The sequence below is a fragment of the Mastigoproctus giganteus genome, chromosome 7, assembly GCF_048544385.1.
Source record: "Mastigoproctus giganteus isolate SK-2022 chromosome 7, ASM4854438v1, whole genome shotgun sequence".
Taxonomy (NCBI): Eukaryota; Metazoa; Arthropoda; class Arachnida; order Uropygi; family Thelyphonidae; genus Mastigoproctus; species Mastigoproctus giganteus.
This window is the reverse complement of record NC_143581.1, coordinates 229,031,871-229,053,123: the sequence shown is the minus strand read 5'-3', so window position 1 is coordinate 229,053,123 and position 21,253 is coordinate 229,031,871. Positions and strand designations below refer to the sequence as shown.

The 21,253-nt window shown below is 37.6% G+C and overlaps 1 protein-coding gene across 11 annotated transcripts in view; it reads right to left on the bottom strand.

Moving 5' to 3' along the window:
- LOC150083758 (uncharacterized) overlaps nt 1-21,253 on the bottom strand; it is a 999,111-nt gene that overhangs the window by 235,575 nt on the left and 742,283 nt on the right. For all 11 annotated transcript variants that reach the window (XM_090377461.1, XM_090377460.1, XM_090377466.1 and 8 more), the window contains 2 exons: nt 21,156-21,227; nt 10,454-10,498 (listed from right to left, as the gene is read on the bottom strand). In XM_090377461.1, the coding sequence (XP_090233587.1) occupies nt 10,454-10,498; nt 21,156-21,227 (117 nt within the window). The remainder of the gene's footprint in view (nt 1-10,453; nt 10,499-21,155; nt 21,228-21,253) is intronic.

The following is a 21,253-nucleotide window of genomic DNA, read 5'->3' as shown; positions in this document are numbered from 1 at the left end:
ACTAATGATATCAAGAGTAGGAGACCGGCAGAATTGCTTAACAAATACAGGTCACTGTTGAAAAAAAGCCGTGAAATAGGGTTGAATTTGAAAGTGTCCGCAATTCTGCCCAGACATGATAGGAGGGAGTATATGATGAGAGCCTTGTCGATCAATTCGGCCCTGGAAAGACTGTGCAAGGCTCAAGGGGTAGAATTCTTTTCAGCCTGGACTGTACTTGTTAACAGGAGAGATTACTTCAACAGGGATGGGATACACTTAAATAGAAAGGGTGCAAGAATCTTTGCTGATGCTATCGAGGCAGTGTTAGGTGGGTCGGAAAACTGCTAGCTTGGGGGGAGACAAAGACGAATAGATTAACAGTAGCCACTGGCAGAGGTGAAAGAGATTCTTGCACTGCTTCTATTGGAATGAGCAGAAGCCTGAAAAACAAGATGCAGGATATTTCAGAGACTGCTGGGAGTCATTGCGGTACAAGTAAACACATGGGTTGTGTTAGGGTAGCTAAGAATAGAAATAGGTGCATGTATACTTGCGTGTACACCAATGCTAGGAGTTTAGTAAATAAATTTGATGAATTTGAGATATTGCTCAAAACATCAAAGGCAGATATTGTTGGGATATCAAAGACGTGGTGTCACACAGATATAAGGAATGCAGAACTGGAATTTGGGGAGTACAATATCTACAGAAAGGATAGACTGGATAGGAAGGGAGGAGGGGTTATGCTATTAGTTAAGAAGTAGCATAAAATCCAAGGAAGTGAAGCCAGTGGACATCGCTGGACAGTGCAGTGTCGAGTCAGTTTGGTGTGACATAAGCATTGGGAGATCAAAATTGAGAGTAGGAGTGTGCTATAGGCCTAATAACTCTGATGAGTATAATAAGAAACTGTACAGGGAAATAGAGTGGGCCAGTAAATCAGAGAGTCTTATAATGGGAGATTTTAATTTCCCAGATATTGACTGGAATTTGGGGACTGGTCACTCACACACTAGCAAGGCTTTTGTGGATTTATTGGATGATTGTTTTCTACATCAGCATGTTCGGGAGGCAACTAGAGGAAGTAATACTCTTGATTTGATTATCAGTAGTGATTCTTCATGCATTAAGAATCTGCAGGTAAATGAACCACTAGGTGGCAGTGACCACAATGTGCTGAAGTGGGATTTACTCAAAGAGGTAACTACCATTAGGGTAAAGGAAAGGGTTATTGCTTTCATAAAGGCGACTACGATGGACTGAGACAGTATTTAAATTCTATACAGTGGGACCAACTGATGATGTTACCAACAGCAAATTCAAAATGGGAAGCATTCAAAGAACTTATCTTGGAAGCTACTAGGCTTTACATACCAACTAAGAAATATTGTTCAAGGTTTAGGCCTAAGTGGATGTCAGATGAACTAATGAGACATATGGCAGAGAAGAAAAATGCATGGGATACATACAAATTAACACGTGACACAGAAGCCTATGATAGATACAAGTTGATCTGTAACCAAGTTACAAAGGAGGTTAGGCAGGCGAAGGCAGATTACGAGAAATCTTTGGCAAGGGATGCAAAGAAAAACAGCAAAGAGTTCTTTACTTATGTAAACTCTAGAAGGAAGGGGATGAATCAGATTGGTCCACTTGATATCGATGGGTCAACTGTTGATGATCCTGCTCAGGTAGCTAACAAACTAAATGAATATTTTGCATCGACATTCACACATGAGGAGTTATTTAGCGAGGGGGAAGCCAGAGGTGTATTCAACTCTAGCATTAAGCTAGAGAATCTTGTAATAACTGAGAGTAAAGTGGAGGAGAAATTGTTGAAGATAAACACAAGAAAGGCACCCGGGGTGGATGGGATCTATCCAGTTATATTAAAGGAGGCAGCAGAGGAAGTAAGCAAACCCTTAGCCATAATTATGAGAGCTTCCTTGGACTCAGGGGAGGTACCACAAGACTGGAGATGTGCAAATGTGATCCCAATTCACAAAGGAGGATCAAAGGCTGACACAAGTAATTATAGAACTGTGAGTTTAACTTCTGTTCCAGGAAAATTAATGGAGCCACTAGTTAAAGAAGCACTGCAGGATCATTTAGACAAGACTTCAGTTTTAGCTCGGACACAGAATGGTTTTGTTAAGGGGAAGTCTTGCCTGACCAATTTGATTGGATACTATGATGCAGTCACAAAAGAACTGGATGCAGGGAATAACTTTGATATTATATACTTGGATCTTAGAAAGGCTTTTGATACTGTTGCACATGGAAGACTGCTGCACAAATTGGAGCAGAGTGACATTGGAGGCAAATTTCTGCTGTGGATAAAGGGGTGGCTGAGGGGGAAAAGACAGAGAGTGGTAATCAATGGACACTGCTCGTCGTGGACTAATGTTATTAGTGGAGTTCCTCAGGGCTGTGTTGGGTCCATTATTGTTTTCTGTATTCATAAATGATATTGATGATGGTATATCAAGCTTAATGTTGAAGTTTGCAGACGATACAAAGGTAGGCAGGGTTGTCAAGGACACTACTGACACTATGCTGCTGCAACAGGATCTGGAAAGGTTGAGCAGATGGGCTGAGGGGTGGCAAATGAAGTTTAATATTGACAAATGTAAAGAACTACACATGGGAAACAGCAATTCCAGAGCAACGTATCAACTCTGTGGTACTACACTGACAGTGGTAGAGAATGAAAGGGACCTGGGGGGTGGTTGTGCAGGCAGATATGAAGTTCTCTGACATTGCAGACAGGCTGCAAGAGTAGCTCATGGTGTATTGTCAATAATATATAGGAATTTTTCTAGCAGGGATAAGGAGGTGATTATTCCCTTGTATAAGGCAATGGTCAGGCCACACCTAGTGTACTGTATACAGGTCTGGAGGCCTCATTTCAAGAAGGATGTAGAGCTGCTGGAACGAATACAGAGAAGGGCAACAAGATTAGTGAATGGAACAAAGGGGTGCTCTTACGAAGAAAGGCTTAAGTTTTGCAAATTACAGTGTCTGGAGACTAGGCACCAGCGTGTCGATCTGATAGAGGTGTATAAAGCCTTGAATGGTTTGAGCATGCTCAATGCTGATGGGATTCTTCCTCTCGCTCAGAATAATCACCTGAGAGGGCATAAATTCAAATTGAGGAAAGACAGATGTAGGATAGACGTGCGGAAATTTGCCTTTAGCCAGCGGGTGGTTGGTTGGTGGAACAGACTTCCATCCCTTGTCGTGGAAGTTGATAGCCTAAATAAGTTTAAGGCTCAGCTGGACAGGTATTTTGAACGAACAGAGGGGTGAAGTGGAAGTGGTTTTTTTTTTTTTTTTTTTTGGCTAATGCTGCATAAGCTTGCTTTCTTGCATCAAATTCCTCTACTAATGCTAATGTGTGGTATGCATATAAATTAGCAGGAGACACAGAAGCCTATGGCAGAAATAAGCTAGTCTGTAATCAAATCACAAAGGAAGTTAGGCAAGCGAAAGCTGAATATGGGAAATCCTTGGCAAATGATACAAAGAAAAAGAAAAATAACAAAGTCTTTTTTACTTATGTGAGCTGTAGAAGGAAGGGAATGAATCAGATTGGCCCACTTGATATTGGTGGTTCGACTGTTTATGATCCTGCTCAGATAGCCAACAAACTGAATGAATATTTTGCATCTACAGTCACACATGAGGAATTCTGTAAGGAAGGGGAGGACGAAGGTTACTAAACTCTAACATGGAGCTAAATGATTTTGTAATAACGGAGAGCTAAGTGGAGGAGAAATTGTTTATGTTAAACATAAAAAAGGCAGGAAGGGAAGTAAGCAAACCGTTAGCTTTAATTATGAGAGCATCCTTAGATTCAGGGGAGGTCCCCGTGGACTGGAGATGTGAAAATGTATCCCCAATTCACAAAGGGGATTCAAATGGTGGTCAAATAATTACAGATGGGGAAAATAATGGAGTCACTGGTTAAAGAAGTGATGCAGGATCACTTAGACAAGAATTCAGTAATAGTACAGACACAGCATAAGTTTGTTAATGGGAATTCTTGTCTGACCAATCTGATTGGATACTCGATGTGGTCACAAAGGAACTGGATTGAAAAAATAATTTTGATATCATATACTTGGATTTCAGGAAATCTTTTGATACTGTTGCACATGGAAGACTGCTGTACAAATTGAGCGGTATAGCATTAAGGGAACGTTTTTGCAATGGATAAAGGGATGGTTGAGTGGGAGACAGAAGAGAGTGGTAATAAATAGACACTGCTCTATGTGGACTGATGTTATTAGTGGAGGCCCCCAGGGTTCGGTGCTGTGCCCATTGTTGTTTTGTGTATTGATTAATGAAATCGATGAAGGTATATCACACTTAATGTCCAAGTTTGCAGATGATACAAAGGTTGACAGGATTGTTAATGATAATAAAGACAGTATGCTACTGCAACAGGATCTAGAAAATTTGGGCAGATGGGCTGAGAAGTGGCAACTGAAATTATGAAGACCATAGCGTGAAACTTGTAGGCAAGTCTGCATCAGCGGATTTCGTGGCTGTAGAAAGTCTCCTGAATTTAAAAAAATAATTACAGACCAAGGATATGTTCCCGAACAGGTATTCAATGCAGACGAAACTGGGTTGTTTTGGAAGAGAATGCCAGCCAGAACATACTTAACACGAAATAAAAAGTCTGCTACTGGATTCAAAGCTTCCAAAGATAGGCATACTCTTTTGTTTTATGCAAATGCTAATGGACGAATCATCAAACTGATGCTCGTGTATAAATTGCAGAATCCATGTGCTTTGAAGGAAAAAAATAAAGATCATCTTCCAGTTTATTGGAAATCCAATAAAAAAGCCCCGAGTAACAACAACACTTTTCAGAGAATGGTTTAATGATAGCCTTGTGCGAGAGGTGGGAAGTTACTTAGCTTCAAAATCTCTGCCTTTCAAAGTTCTGGTGCTCATTGATAACATGCCAAGACATCCAAGAAGTCTAGAATTTGACTACCCCAACGTTAGAAATTGTGTTTTTGCCATCCAACACTTTTACAACCGCCAGACCAAGGTGTGATTGCTGCTTTTAAGTCCTACTATGGTAGGAGAACTTTTACTGGCTTAATTGAAAAAATGGAAAGGGGTTCAAACTTAACTGTAAGTCAAAGTTGTAAAAATTATAACATCGCAGATTGCTTGATCTACATCAAGGCATCAGTTGATGAGATAAGAGCATCTATAATTAATGCGTGTTGATGAAGATTGTGGCCAGAAGTGGTTGTTGCTAAAATAATCCCTAATGTTCTTGTTTATACTCCGGCACAACCACCAGGTCAGTAGAGCTTACAATAAATCGATCAGTACAAATGTTAATCGTATTTAGTAGTCACGGGCTTGAACCCCGGTCCACTCAAAGAGCATGTGCTACTGCACTCGCACTCTTGACCACTTGGCTATGACAATGAACTGGTTGCCGATATTGTAGCAATTGCACAGGGGATAGAAGGTGGGGGCTTTGAAAACATCGATGCAAGACACATTCAGGAACTTATTGAGACTCATGCAGATAAACTTACAGTAGAAGAGTTGGATGAATTAGTAACAAGGCAAAATTGTCATTACTTTTGTTAATGACAGTAATGTCAGCATACTGTCATTACTGTTGTTAACGGCAGTAATGAGAGTATGCTACTCCAACTGGATCTAGATAAGTTGGAAAAATGGGCTGAGATGTGGCAACTGGAGTTTAACATTAACAAATGCAAAGTATTGCATATGGGTAGCAATAACTGAAGAGAAACATACAAATTGGGTGGTACTACACTCAGGGAAATGGAAAATGAAAAAGACCTGGGGGTAATTATGCAGCCAAATATGAAGTTCGCTGAGCAGCACAGACGACCTGCCAGGACAGGTCATGGAGTCTTGTCAATGATATATAGGAATTTTGCTAGCAGGGACAGGAAGGTGATAATCCCGTTATACAAGGCAATGGTCAGGCCACACCTAGAGTACTGTGTACAGGTCTGGAGGCCTCATTTTAGGAAGGATGTAGAGTTGCTAGAATGAGTACAAAGAAGGACAACAAGATTAGTGAGCGGAACAAAGGGGATGCTCTTACCAAGAAAGACTTAAGTTCTACAAATTGCAGCGCCTGGAGAGTAGACACCTGCGAGGTGATCTGATTGAGGTGTTTGAATGGGTTGAGCAAGCTGAATGCTGATGGGATTCTTCGTCTTGCTCAGACTAAGAACCTGAGGGGGCATTGTTTCAAATTGAGGAAAGATAGTTGTAGAATAGATGTGCGGAAATTTGCCTTTAGCCAGCAGGTAGTTGATTGGTGGAATAGGCTTCCATCTTTTGTTATGGAAGCTAATAGCCTAAATAAATTTAAGGCTGAGCTGGACAGGCATTTGGAACAAATGGAGGGATGAAATGGGAGGGTTTTTTTTTTTTTTTGCTGATTCTGCATAAGCTTGCTTTCTTGCACCGTATGCCTCTACTAATGCTAATGCTAAAATGAGAACCAAAATGATCCTGAGGAAGAAGATCTTGACGTTGTTAAACCAGAATTAAATAGCAAATCATTAAAGGAAATCTTTAGCCTCTCCGTACAACTTTCAGAAAAGGTGGTGGAAATGGATCCTAATTTGGAAAGAAGCATCAAATTTAAACGAGACCTAGAACAATGCTCTTGCCTTACAGGGAAATTGAAAAGGAGCTCAACAAAAAAACGAAGAAACAAACTTCAATTACGAGTTATTTTTTGCCCAGCAACCAATATTCTTGATATGTTTTTGAAATATTTGTTTGAAATTTCTGATAAATATTACATTTAATATTAAATTGTTTCTTATTTTCATTTTGATGACTTATGCTTGTATTTTGCTATGTACTCTCTATGTTTGTCTACGCACATAGTCATATTATGTAGGTACACATATAATACATACATAGCCAAAATTTTAGATTAGTTTTTCTTATATATTTCATACTTTGGAACTGAACCCTTTTATTACTATGAGGGCATAATTCAGTATTCATGTTTCGGTATTCGCGGCATTTCTCAGGAATGTACTGTATACTACCTCTGCAAATTGCGTGTTCAGTGGTCAATTTTGTTTGCTGGATGAAAAATCTGAGTTTCCAGGAGAAAAAATTATGCTACCCTCGTCTGAGACCAACTAACTCAACCACATTGTGAAAAAGGCCTATCAAAATTTGTCATCAACAAGACTCCAACTAAGGTCTTTTCCATCTGGTGTGTAAGGACTGATTCTACGAACTGTGCTACCCACTGCTTCCTTGCATCATTTTCCACTGCTAATACTAGTCTCCCAGTATTGCCAGTTTCACTGGATGTGTGTGTAAAGGCATCCTGTTCTACTGAAATCAATAACATTTTTCATTGTTGAACAGTGCAATAAAATGGTGCACTAAATCTTGATATATATTTCCTTCAACTATTTTCTGGAAGACAAGAGGTTCAATTGCTGAAATATGAAAGGTGAAACCACACTCAAATTCAAGGTGTTCGTGAATAGTGAAAATAGCTGGATTTTCATAACTTGATATTCTGCTGTTCTACTGACTTCACCTCTGAAATAGAATCAAGCTTCAACATTGAAGAAAACACAGACAAAAATGCCAAATTCCATTAGATTTTATATAGGAAGGAACCCAGCAACAATGATTTTCTTTTTTCTCTTTACAAGACATACCCATTTGTGATGAAAGTTTTTTTGGTGGTTTTTTGTGTGACAGCAATATCAAGTTTTGACTGCATCTTCAAGTTTTTTGTCACTTGGAAATGACAAGAATTCAGTTCATTCATTTTTCTTTCTTTCTTTTAATACTACCTGTGCCACACATAGATTACTAATAGTGAAACAGCTGTTCCATTTGGTACTCGTAAATCGGGATACTTTTCTCAAAATTCGGCTTTGATGATGTTCTCACATACAGTTTTGACAAAAAAAAAAAGTATTATTCATTGTTCGACTAGAAATAATACATCACAATCAGATGGAGGAGCATGCATTGCTCCCAACAATGTCTTGTAAAAATTGTGTATGGTTATCAAAATGAGAGAAATTAGCTTTTCATTTTCTGTTTCTGGAATTCTGATTCACCCCATAAAAGGCAAAGGTTGGCCACACCTTCAGTACTGCACACGGGTATAGACACCTCATTTTACGAAGGATGTAGATTTCATGAAAATGAGTGCAGAAAACTCTTATCATAAAACACTGGAAGAATTTTGTAAACTGCAGCTTCTGGAAATTAGACAAGTGAGAGGGGACCTGATTGAAATCTTTTACGCTTTAAATGAATTATTAAACTAAATTCTGGTGGCACCCTTATTCTATTTTTGTTCAACATACATGAGGGAATGTAAATTCAAACTGGAAAAAGGTTGACTGCATTACAGAACTGCAGAAATGTTGATTCAGTCAGAGGGTAAATGATTGTTGGAATAAACTTACACTTGGTTTTATAACTAGTCTGAATACATTCAAAGAAAGATTCAACAAATCTTTAAGTGATGGTGAATGAAATACCCAAAAAAAAAATTTTTCTTTTGGCTAATGTATAACCTTTGCTTCTTTTCATCATTTTTCCACTATTAATACCATACAGCCTAATCTTCCCATATAATCAGGCTGCTGAATTAATTTGAAGGAATAGATATCATCATGCAGATATTTACAATAATTTATGTGGCTCCCCCCCCCCAAAGTTGACACAGTGGGCAAAAATGGTAACAATAGTTTCGGTCACCCAAAATTGCATGTAATGTAATCAAATGCAACTTGTAGTCACCTTTAATTCTGATTGCATCCCTCCAAATTAAACATTGATTATGAAATATTGGAGAAACAATTTAATTTTTGAAAGACCTGAGCTAATGAAAATGTGGCTATATGTGAGAGATTTTAACAGCACCCTCTCTTCACTCCTGCTCACATTTGTGAGTAAGAGTGAAGAGATGAAAAATTAGGGTTTACCTAAATTTTTACCTACTTTAAATTTCTATTTATTATAGAAATTTAAAAAAAAATAAATAATTAAAAACCACATCCCACTGTTATTAAATTACAAAATCAAAGTTATCCAAACTAGATAAAAATTGGGCTAGATAAACATTTATCTCATAAAAAAAAAAAAAAAAAAGGAGCCAGGATTTGTGATGTTTCATATGAAATTTTAAAATCCGATGATAATGCTTTGGTTACTGAATAACTCTTATACAAAAAAGATAACAATGGGGCAAAATAAACTTTAGCTGCACAAAAGCTTTAAGGGGTGGTTGAGGGGGAGAAGACAGAGAGTGGTAATCAATGGACACTGCTCATCGTGGACTAATGTTATTAGTGGAGTCCCTCAGGGCTCAGTGTTGGGTCCATTATTGTTTTCTGTATTTATAAATGATATTGATGATGGTATATCAAGCTTAATGTCCAAGTTTGCAGATGATACAAAGGTTGGCAGGGTTGTCAAGGACACTACTGACACTATGCTACTGCAACAGGATCTGGAAAGGTTGAGCAGATGGGCTGAGAGGTGGCAAATGAAGTTTAACATTGACAAATGTAAAGTACTACACATAGGAAACAGCAACCCCAGAGCAACGTATCAACTCTGTGGTACTACACTGACAGTGGTAGAGAATGAAAGGGACTTGGGGGGTGGTTGTGCATGCAGATATGAAGTTATCTGAGCAGTGCAGACGGGCGGCAAGAGTAGCTCATGGAGTATTGTCAATGATATACAGGAATTTTTCCAGCAGGGATAAGGAGGTGATTATTCCATTGTATAAGGCAATGGTCAGGCCACACCTAGAGTACTGCATACAGGTCTGGAGGCCTCATTTCAAGAAGGATGTAGAGCTGCTGGAACAAGTACAGAGAAGGACAACAAGATTAGTGAATGGAACAAAGGGTTGCTCTTACGAAGAAAGGCTTAAGTTTTGCAAATTACAGTGTCTGGAGACTAGGCACCAGTGAGGTGATCTGATAGAGGTGTATAAAGCCTTGAATGGTTTAAGCATGCTCAATGCTGATGGGATTCTTCCTCTTGCTCAGAAAAATCACCTGAGAGGGCATAAATTCAAATTGAGGAAGGACGGATGTCGGATAGATGTGCAGAAATTTGCCTTTGGCCAGCGGGTGGTTGGTTGGTGGAGCCGACTTCCATCACTTGTTGTTGAAGTTGATAGCCTAAACAAATTTAAAGCTCAACTGGACAGGTATTTCGAACGAACGGAGGGGTGAAATGGGAGAGGGTTTTTTTTTTTTTTTTTTTGGCTGATGCTGCATAAGCTTGCTTTCTTGCATCAAATGCCTCTACTAATGCTAATGCTAAAAAAGGTCCATCGACCACATCTGGCTACAGCCATAATTTTCCCATTCCACTCAAGCTTTACTTTCATAAGAGAAATTAAGCCAATTATTTCTTGAAGCATACTGATACTTACTGGAAGTCCTATAGGTCCCTGTTCACCCTTTTCACCTTTTTCACCCTTTGGAAAGAAAAAGTAAAGGAAATTACACAGTAAATCACAAACAAATTTAATTTTAAAATAAAATAAAACAAGCTGAAATAAAAATATAACAATTTTTATATGGCAAAGAAAGAAAAAAAGCTGACTAAAATTAGTAATCAGCTGTTATTGATATGAAAATTTAACAATACTGAAAGCATCTAATGAAAATTTTGTTGAAAAATAACTTTGCACACAATTAGATCATGGTTTCCATTAGTAAACAAATTAATCCTCAAATAAAAAAATATCTGTAGTAATAGCAGGTGTGGCAAAAATGATTAGGGATTGACTTTATATCTTGAAGTTGCAAGTTGGGCTTGCTGCAACATGTTTAATGATTCATAACACAAAAATCACCCACTCATCTCTCTCTCTCTCTCTCTCTCTCTCAGATCAGTCTGAATTAGTGTGTGCGTGTGAATTGAATATAAGGTATTTTATCTGTTTATTTGCATTTTTTTTCTATACAATTTATAAATTTTTTTTATTTCCAGTACCTTAGTACTGCTGAAAGTGGTAACTGCTGTCTTTATATTAATACAACAACCAAGGTCCATAAGATACCTGACTGAGCACACAAAAAAAAAAAAAAAAAAAAACACAAAAACCAGAAGCTGAGGTATTATCCTTGTATTTTAAAAGTGAGATTTAAATATTTTTTGAATTAGAGAAAATTACAACAAAAACCAATCCAATGTTAAAACCAGCTTTCAGAGAAGATTTGGTTATTGGTTTTTTTATTATTATTTTTTTATTTTTTAGGAGCATTAGCAACTAATGCCATATTGCTCCGGGATATGCAGTGGTCATTCCCTGACCTTTCCGCATCCTCCGTATTTGGTGGTGACAGGCTCAAATCCCGGTCTAATCAAGGAGCGTGTGCTACGCACTGCTGGTCCTTCCCACCTGGCCATGGAGGCGCCAGTTCAGAGAAGATACTGTACATTGTTTGAAACCAATGCCAAAGCTGAACCTCAATTCAAAAACCAGTAATTCAACCATTCATATCTGTGACCAGATTAGGAATGACTGATTCTAACGATGTGCAAAGATTATTGTTAATGGGATACGTCAATTGGTTTTAACATAAAATGCATGACTATTCCTCACATTCTGACTAATGATCACAAAGAGCAGCAAGTTCTCATATCAGGATCTTTATCAACATGCTGCTGCTTGCCCACACTGTTTCTTCTAATTAATGTTGATGAATTGTGAGTGTATAACTATTACCCAGAAACATAAAGTCCAGTCCTTTTGATGTAACGCTCTGTCTTCTCCAAGGCCTAAAAAAAGTAAGACAATCTTTATCAAATTTAAAGATAATGCTTATTGTACTTTTTTGACTCACAGGACAAGGTTCATTATGAATTTGTCCCACAGATCAAACAGAAAACCAAGAATACTAGAAAACAGTTCTATGGATATATTCAGAGGAAACAGTTGCAAAAGTGGACTTAAGGGAACTAGTGCTTGCATCATGACAATGCTAATGCACATTTGGCACTTTCCATTCAAGAATTTCTGGCACTCCAATACTGTGGTCCCTCATCCACCATACTCACTAGATTTATCTCTCGGAATTTTTTTTTTTTTTTTTTTGTTTCCTGAGCTTGAAGCTCTCCCCCTTGAAAGGTCACCAATACACGTCACAGGAACTAATAATGTATCACTGCAATAGCAATATCAAAAGAAAACAACTTACATTTCTGCTGCTCCTTCCCACCTGGCTACTGAGGCGCCAGTAATAGTAGTAGTAGTAGTAGTGGCATGTGATGCAAGAAAGTAAGTGTGTATGAGCTTATGCAGCATCAGCCAAAAAAAAAAAAAAAAATCACACCATTCCCTCCAAATGTCTGTCCAGTTCCTCCTTATATTTATTTAACCTATCAACGTCCATGACAGATGGAAGTTTGTTCCAGCAATTAACCACCCGCTGGCTAAAGGCAAATTTCCGCACATCTATTCTATATCTGTCTTTTCTTAATTTGAATTTATGCCCCCCTAGGTTCGTAATCTGAATAAGTGGAAGGATCCCATCAGAATTCAGCGTGCCCAACTCATTCAAGGCCTTATACACCTCAATCAGATCACCGCACAGGTGCTTCGTCTCCAGCCATTGCAATTTTCAGAACTTAAGCCTCTCTTGGTAAGAGGATCCCTTCATTCCTTTGGCGCCTCCGTAGCCAGGTGGGCAGGAGCAGCAGCAGTGCGTAGCACACGCTTCTTGATTTGACTGGGGGTTCGAGCCCGTGACCATTAAATACGGAGAATGCGGAAAGGTCAGGGAATGACCACCGCATATCCTCAGAGCAATATCGCCTTAGTTGCTAATGCTCCTAAAAACCAAATAACAACAACTTCCCTTCATTCCCCTCACCAATCTTGTTGCCCTTTTCTGTACACGCTCAAGCAAATCTACATCATTCCTAAAATGAGGCCTCCAGACTTGTACGCAGTACTCCAGGCGTGGCCTTACCTTATACAGAGGGACAATCACCTCCTTTTCCCTGCTTGCAAAATTCCTATATATCATTGACAAAACCCCATGACCTGCCCTGGCAGCCTGTCTGCATTGCTCAAAAAACTTAATATCTGACTGCATAATTACTCCCAGGTCTCTTTCATTTTCTACCACCTTGAGTGTAGTACCACACAGTTGGTACGTTTCTCTGGAGTTACTTCTATTCATATGCAGTACTTTGCATTTGTCAAGGTTAAACTTCAGTTGCCACTTCTTAGCCCATCATGGCGCCTCCTTAACCAGGTGGGAATTAGCAGCAGTGCGTAGCACACGCTTCTTGATTAGACTGGGGTTCGAGCCCGTCACCACCAAATACGGAGGATGCGGAAAGGTCAGGGAATGACCACCGCATATCCCGGAGCAATATGGCCTTAGTTGCTAATGCTCCTAAAAACCAAAAACAGTGTCTTAGCCCATCTGCCCAAATTATCTAGATCCGGTTGCAGTAGCACACTGCCATTACTGTCATTAACAACCCTGCCAACCTTTGCATCATCTGCAAACTTCGACACTAAGCCTGATATACCTTCATCAATATTGATAAATATACAAAACATCACAGGACCCAACACCGAACCCTGTGGGACTCTACTAATAATATTATTCCACGAAGAGCAGCACTTATCTGATTTTAATGAAATTTGGAATGGATTAACAAATATTTCTAAAAGAACTAACTATTGGCTGGTGCAGCAAAAGCCTCAGGCTTCCTTGCACCATATGGCTAATAATGACAATGATAAATTTCATAAAAATCCATCTACTATCTATGTGAATGTGCGTAAAAAGCCTATTAGTTATTATCCAGTAAGTGCAGGCATACTGGAATCAGTATATATCATTTCAAGAGACTACTCCAGATGAGATCTGCTAGAATAGCTGGTAAGCTTCATCATTTCCGAAATATTAGTTCAGCCTGACCACATCCTCTTAGGAGGGCTGTGGATCTGTGTACATATTAGCATTAGCATTAGATTAGCATTAGTAGAGGCATTTGATGCAAGAAAGCAAGCTTATGCAGCATCAGCCAAAAAAATAAATAAATAAATAAATAAAATAAAAAAAAAAAATAAAAAAAAAGAAACCACTTCCACTTCACCCCTCTGTTCGTTCAAAATACCTGTCCAGCTGAGCCTTAAACTTATTTAGGCTATCAACTTCCACGACAAGGGATGGAAGTCTGTTCCACCAACCAACTACCCCCTGGCTAAAGGCAAATTTCCGGACGTCTATCCTACATCTGTCTTTCCTCAATTTGAATTTATGCCCTCTCAGGTGATTATTCTGAGCGAGAGGAAGAATCCCATCAGCATCGAGCATGCTCAAACCATTCAAGGCTTTATACACCTCTATCAGATCACCTCGCTGGTGCCTAGTCTCCAGACACTGTAATTTGAAAAACTTAAGCCTTTCTTCGTAAGAGCACCCCTTTGTTCCATTCACTAATCTTGTTGTCCTTCTCTGTACTCGTTCCAGCAGCTCTACATCCTTCTTGAAATGAGGCCTCCAGACCTGTATGCAGTACTCTAGGTGTGGCCTGATCATTGTCTTATACAAGGGAATAATCACCTCCTTATCCCTGCTAGAAAACTTCCTATATATCATTGACAATACACCATGAGCTACTCTTGCAGCCCGTCTGCACTGCTCAGAGAACTTCATATCTGCCTGCACAACCACCCCCAGGTCCCTTTCATTCTCTAACATCCTTCTAATAATATTAACATCATAATATTAACATCCTTCCTAAAATAAATAGTTAAGATTCAGCCTGAACATATCATTTTATAAAGGATATGGATCTTTTAGAATGAGTACAGAGAAGTACAAGAAAAATGGTTAAGGGCACAAAAGAGTGCTCTTACCAATAAAGACTTCAGTGTTTTGAATTGTAGCAAATGAAAACTAGGTGCAAAGAAGAAGACTGCATGAAGCATTTAATGGATTGAGCAACTAAATGTTTGTTGATGACATCCTTAGTCCTTCTTGAACATACATAAAAGAACAAATTTAAAATGAAAAAGAATGGCTGTACGATAGATGTATTTTGAAATTCTTTTAGTCAGAGAGTGATTGTCGCTAAAAACTTCCATCTGGTATCATGAAGGGGTAGTTTGAATAAATTTACAGATGGATTCGACAAATTATTAGAGATGGATTACTGATGTGGGTACTTTTTATTTTTCAGCTGATGTTGTATAACTGGCTTCATTACATCATTTGGCACTACTAATATTAATAAAAGCAAATTGTGATTTTTTCAATGATATACAGGAATTTTGCTAGCAGGGATAAGGAGGTAATAATTCCATTGTATAAGGCAATGGTCAATGGTTAACTGGCATATAAGTTAGTGCAACTGCATCATTTCTGTATGTAGCCAACTACTTAAGTAGCTATAAATTGGCATCATTAAGTATATCTCATATTGTGAATACCTTCGCAACGAGTTGCCATGATATTGCACTACCTTGAATAAGTAACACTTCACCATAGGAGAAGACTATTGGTACTTATTCTCAGTGGATACCATCACCCTTATGCACAGTTTCAGAGCTTATTGGCTCCTCATCAGTGGGTGGGCAGGTACCCTGGTATTGCAATGATGACAACCCAGTTGTGAAGTATAACTCCACAATATGAGAGATGCTGATGGTGTGGAGTAATAGATTTCAGAATAGTTTAGGGCTAAAGCCTCAGGTGGGCTTGAGGGCTGACTAGCATGCAAGTTAGTGCAATTGAATCATTTCTGTACGTAGCCAACTACTTAAGTAGTTATAAATTGGTATCATCTAAATTACTCCATACCATCAGGCCTCTCTCATATTGTGGAGTTATACTTCGCAACTGGGTTGTCATCATTGCAACACTAGGGTACCTGCCCACCCATTGATGAGGAGCCAATAAGTACCAATAGTCTTCCCCTATGGTGAAGTGTTACTTATTCAAGGTAGTGCAATACCATGGCAAATCGTCATGAAGGTATTCACAATATTAGATATACTTAATGATGCCAATTTATAATTACTTAAGTAGTTGGCTATGTACATAAATGATGCAACTGCACTAACTTGTACGCACGTTTATTATAATTAATTGAACAATTTTTTTGTATTCAACATGTTAAAGTAATAAAATTTATGAAAAGTTTTAACATCTTTTTTAAAAGTTTTCCCTTTCAAACTCACACCTGGAATAATTTTAGTGACAACATATAATAATATGTATATCTCAAAGCGGTCCATTGTAAATTTGTGGTGTTTATCATCCAAGATCATTTTATACATATAGAATGACCCTTCTACGAAAGTATCTGGGCTGTATTTAAAATGTGAACTTTTAAAGCCTCTTCTCGAAATGGAAGTTCCTTTCCTTTCCCATTTATGAATTCATCTCTTTTCCCTAAAGTGTGAAATCCAGAATTATTTTCTGAAACATTATTCTATTTCCTTCTCATTTCTTCTTCTATGCATCCAAGCACAGTTGAAATTTGCAATTCAACGTTTTCCATCTCTCTCCAACTGCGCTATTCAAAGGAAATCCCCACATTTCAAGTTTAGTTATATAATTAGGTGACCAGCCGAAATGGGTCTGGATAAACAATAAATGTTTCATAGCCAAAGAATCAGAAAGCATTGGCTTAGCACTACTAATAGCCAATGAATGCACACTATCCAAGGAATCAACAAATTCTTTTATAGAATTAAAACTTTTAGCATAAAATGATGCTGCTTGTAACCGTATTCCCCATCTTCTGAGAACAGGATCAGGTGGGAAAGGAAGAGTAGGTAAGTTGCTATTCTTAAAGGCGCTTTTGACAAAATCTTTTTTATAATAGAAATAAATTTGTTAATTTCACCAAAATTCTTCTGAATTGCCTCTGTCAACCTATGTAAGCCATGGGCTAAGCAAGTAACATGAATCATATTTGGATAAAAAAACTTGTAACACAGAAGTGGCTTTTACCATATATGAAGCAGCATCATTAAAAAAATTCATACTCTTTTGCTATTGAGCAATTTTGGCCCTAATAACTGAAAATAATCATTACAAAATCTTGCTATTGTAAAATAATTCACTTTTCTGAGGGCCTTACATGCAAGTAAATATGGACGCAATGGTTCTGCATCTAATTTTCCATATACAAACGTTTGTCGTTTCGCCAACAAACATCCAAATGTAGTTTTCTCTAATATCTTGATAAATTTCACAAATAATGTTGTCATAAATAGTGTTAAGGTAATTCTTTCTCAAAGTAGATTTGTATGGAATATTTTGATTTATAAAATATTTTTCAAAAATTGTTTGAAGATTCGATTGTTTAACTTATTGAAAGGGATATTGATGCTTACCAGGGTGAGACACAAATCCTCTGAAAATCACTTTTCTCTTCATTTGAAGTAAATGGCTTGGTTAAAAGAGAGACCGCTCTGGAAATTTTTCCTTGCTTTTCCTTTGCTTGGCCATAATGTGAGATGTTGTTTTTACATGTTGGTCGATCTGGAATTTTTCCTTACATGGAGCGCTCTTTTTGCAAACAACACAGAACGAAATAATGTCATTAGTAAAATCTTTTCCGATGATAGGCAATCCACAATTCCATACAAATTTTTGCAACAGATTTAATTTTTGGCATGTTTAATGAAAACATTTCATCGGATGAAGTCGACAGCATGAGAACAAATAGCAAAATACCATTAAAGCTATGGTGTATTTATGTGTTTATTTTATTATTTATTTTCTTTCCTTTCATTTGCTAGCACTATTTTCTCAATTCACACATTACCCTCTCTTTCCAGGAGCCTTTTCCCACAGAATTATTGGTAGTCTTCTATTTTGAGCACCAGATGGGCAACACTGATCAGCAGCCCCTTTTATCCATCATTTTCGATGCATTACCACTGTCCACCTGCAACTAGAGAACAAAGGTTCCTCATTGAAGACTGCCTACTAGATTTCCACTCTCTTATAGTGTAGTTGGGATTTTTGCATCTTTACTTTATGATCTGAAATTGCTTGGTCTCTTTTGTCTCGTTTTCACTATTTCATATAAAAAATACCTACTAATTCCCTTGCTTGAAGGTCCTCAGAAAGTGCCAATTGGTTATAATTCACTTGTTTACCATGTATAATGCAGTTTATTCTCAAAGTGCTTATTTCCTTTCCTTTTTAATGTCACCCCTATTACCTACTCTCTACCAGTGGTCAACAACCAGAAATAAACATATTTCCTTCTGTTTTCGAAAATTACAAGATCTCTGCTGATTGCCTCCCCTTAACACAAGCCTACTCTTTCTTCTACCATATTCTTCCTTTCTAAAACAATAAAAAAACAGTAGAATGTCGGTTATCCAGAATAATTTGAAAGGCTGATGTTTCTCTTCTTTCTATTAATGGTAGTATTTGAGACAAATGTTTATTATGCTACGAGAGTATTTCTATCTGTTTTTTCACATCGTATATCTAGTGCAATGTTGGATTAGGACTAATGGATTTTCTCAGAAACCATGAGCTATAGAGTTTAGTCTGTCACTTCTTTGAACTCAGTTTTCCATGACATATTTTGTTCTCTTCATTTTATATTATGTTTAGTTTAGTTTCAGATTCGCTAAGAATAATATTGGCCCAAAACTGTGTGATTTATTATTTTTCTCAGTAAAATATCAATGAAAAGAAGCACTGAAATGGACAGAAAACCAGGAAGAACGTGATACAATTAAAATTGATATTATTAAGGGACTTGAGAGATTTAGCATCAAACCAAACAAAAATGAAGAAAATTATTTTAAAATATTACTTTAAATTTTTTCCACATAAAATTTGCAGTAAAATACCAATCCGAATATATATACATATGTAAATGTGCGAATTTTTATGTATAAGTTGTTATTATTATTTTTAATTAAATAAATTAGTTTTTTTCATGCTATTTAAAGTCTTTTTCTTTCACCTTAATACATTAGAACAGAATTGATTTAATTTTATCTTACCTTCGATTATCCGGAAGAGGTCTGACGTTAATTATTCCGAATAACTGATGCTCTACTGTATACATATATAAACATAGCATCAACTTTGTGTAAGGTTTGGATCTTAAAAAAACGTTCCCATGCTGATTTGAGAAATTTTTCCATGCTCAGTGAAGTATTGCTCCATGCTAATTTAATTGCAATACAATGATTTGTTACGTGGTTCCTAGATCAAGTTAAGGAATATGAGTATTGCTTACAATATTTGTGTTATACACATTTATATGCAGTAATGACTACAATGCCACAATATGCAGTGGTATATAATATGTTTGTTTTGTTTTGTTTGTTTGTTTGTTATTTGGTTTTTAGGAGCATTAGCAACTAAGGCCATATTGCTCCGGGAATATGCGGTGGTCATTCCCTGACCTTTCCGCATCCTCCATATTTGGTGGTGATGGGCTCGAACCCCGGTCTAATCAAGAAGTGTGTGCTATGCACTGCTGCTCCTTCCCACCTGGCTATGGAGGTGCGCCAGGGTATATAATATGAAGTCTATTAATAACCACTCTGCCCTTCAACCAGTATTTTATCCATAGCCACTTGTTGAAGATGTACTAATTGAGACCAGCAGCTGTCTCAGTTTTTCACAGCTGTCTGAGAAACCATTGTCTCAAAACACTCTGTTATTATATTAATAGTGGCAAATTATGCAAGAATAATGCGTATACAACATCGGCCAAAAAAAATTCCCATTTGCCCCCTATCCATCCCTTCCAGTATGTCTAGTACTTCCTTGAATTTATTCAAACTATTCACTTCCACAACAATGGATGGAAGCTTGTTCCACCAATCAACTACCTGTTGGCTGAAGGAAAACTTTCACACATCTATTCTGCAACCATACTTCCTCATTTTGGATTTCTATCACATCATGTGCATAGTTTGAGCAAGAACTCCATCAGCATTGAGTTTGATCAAGTCATTCAAAGCCTTAAACATGTCAATCAGTTTACCTTGCAGGTGCCTACTCTCTAGACATTGAAATTTTCAGAAATTAAGGCTTTCTTAGTAAGGGCACCCCCTTTGTTTCCCCTCACCAATCTCATTGCCCTTCTCTGTATCTGATCTAGGAGCTCTACATCCTTTCTAAAATGAGACCTCCAGACCTGTATGCAGTACTCAAGAAGTGGCTTGACCAGTGTCTTACACAGTGGGATAATGACTCCTTATCCATACTAGCAAAATTCCTGAGCTATTCTGGTAGCCTGTCTGCACTGCTCAAAGAATCTCATACAAGAGTGCACAATTACCTACAGGTCTTTTTCATTTTCTATTATCCTGAGTGTAGTACCACACATTTGATACGTTACTCTGGGATTATCTACCCACATGCATTTGTGGGTAGATAATCCCAGATAGTACCTTGCATTTGTCAATGTTAAACTTCAATTGCCATTTACCAGCCCATTTGTTTAATTTTTCTAGCCCTTGTTGCAGCAGCAAGTTTTTGTTACTGTTATTAACCTGCCAAATTTTGTATCATCTGCAAACTTAGACATTAAGCCTGATATACCCTCAGCAATATCATAATAAATACAGAATACTGGGCCCAGCACCTAATGCTGTGGATTCCACTGATAACATTAGTCCACATAGAGCAGTGTCCATTGATAATCCATTGATAACATTGAGATCCAAGTAAATGATTTTTTTTGGCTGATGCTGTATAAACTTGCTTTCTTGCATCATTTTCCACTGCTAATGCTGATGCTAATATAAAAAATATTTTTGTATCCAGTTTCTTTGTCACTACATCACAGTATCCAATCAAGTTGATTAGATAAGGTCTCCCCTATAGTGGTCTCATATTTAAAACAAATAACAGAATGGCTTTTCAGTAATACTATTTGTTTAAAATTAGTGTATTTGGGAGGAATCTCATGAATACAAAAAAGTTGTTCTATTGTGATGTATTTTGAAACCACTCCATTGTTTTTAAAAACATTGATTTCTGCAGACCAAAAAAAACAAGTAGAACAAGATTGAATTTATTTGCAAGTCTATATAGCTTGTGCTATATTAACAAAGTATAGCTCAACATAGCAGTGTAACTTAAAAGTTAATAAATATAACTCACATGCTCTCCCTTTTGTCCATCCATTCCTCTGTCCCCTTTTATCCCTGGAGGACCCTGTGGACCAGGAGCACCCTGGAAATATAATTCGTTAACCAAAA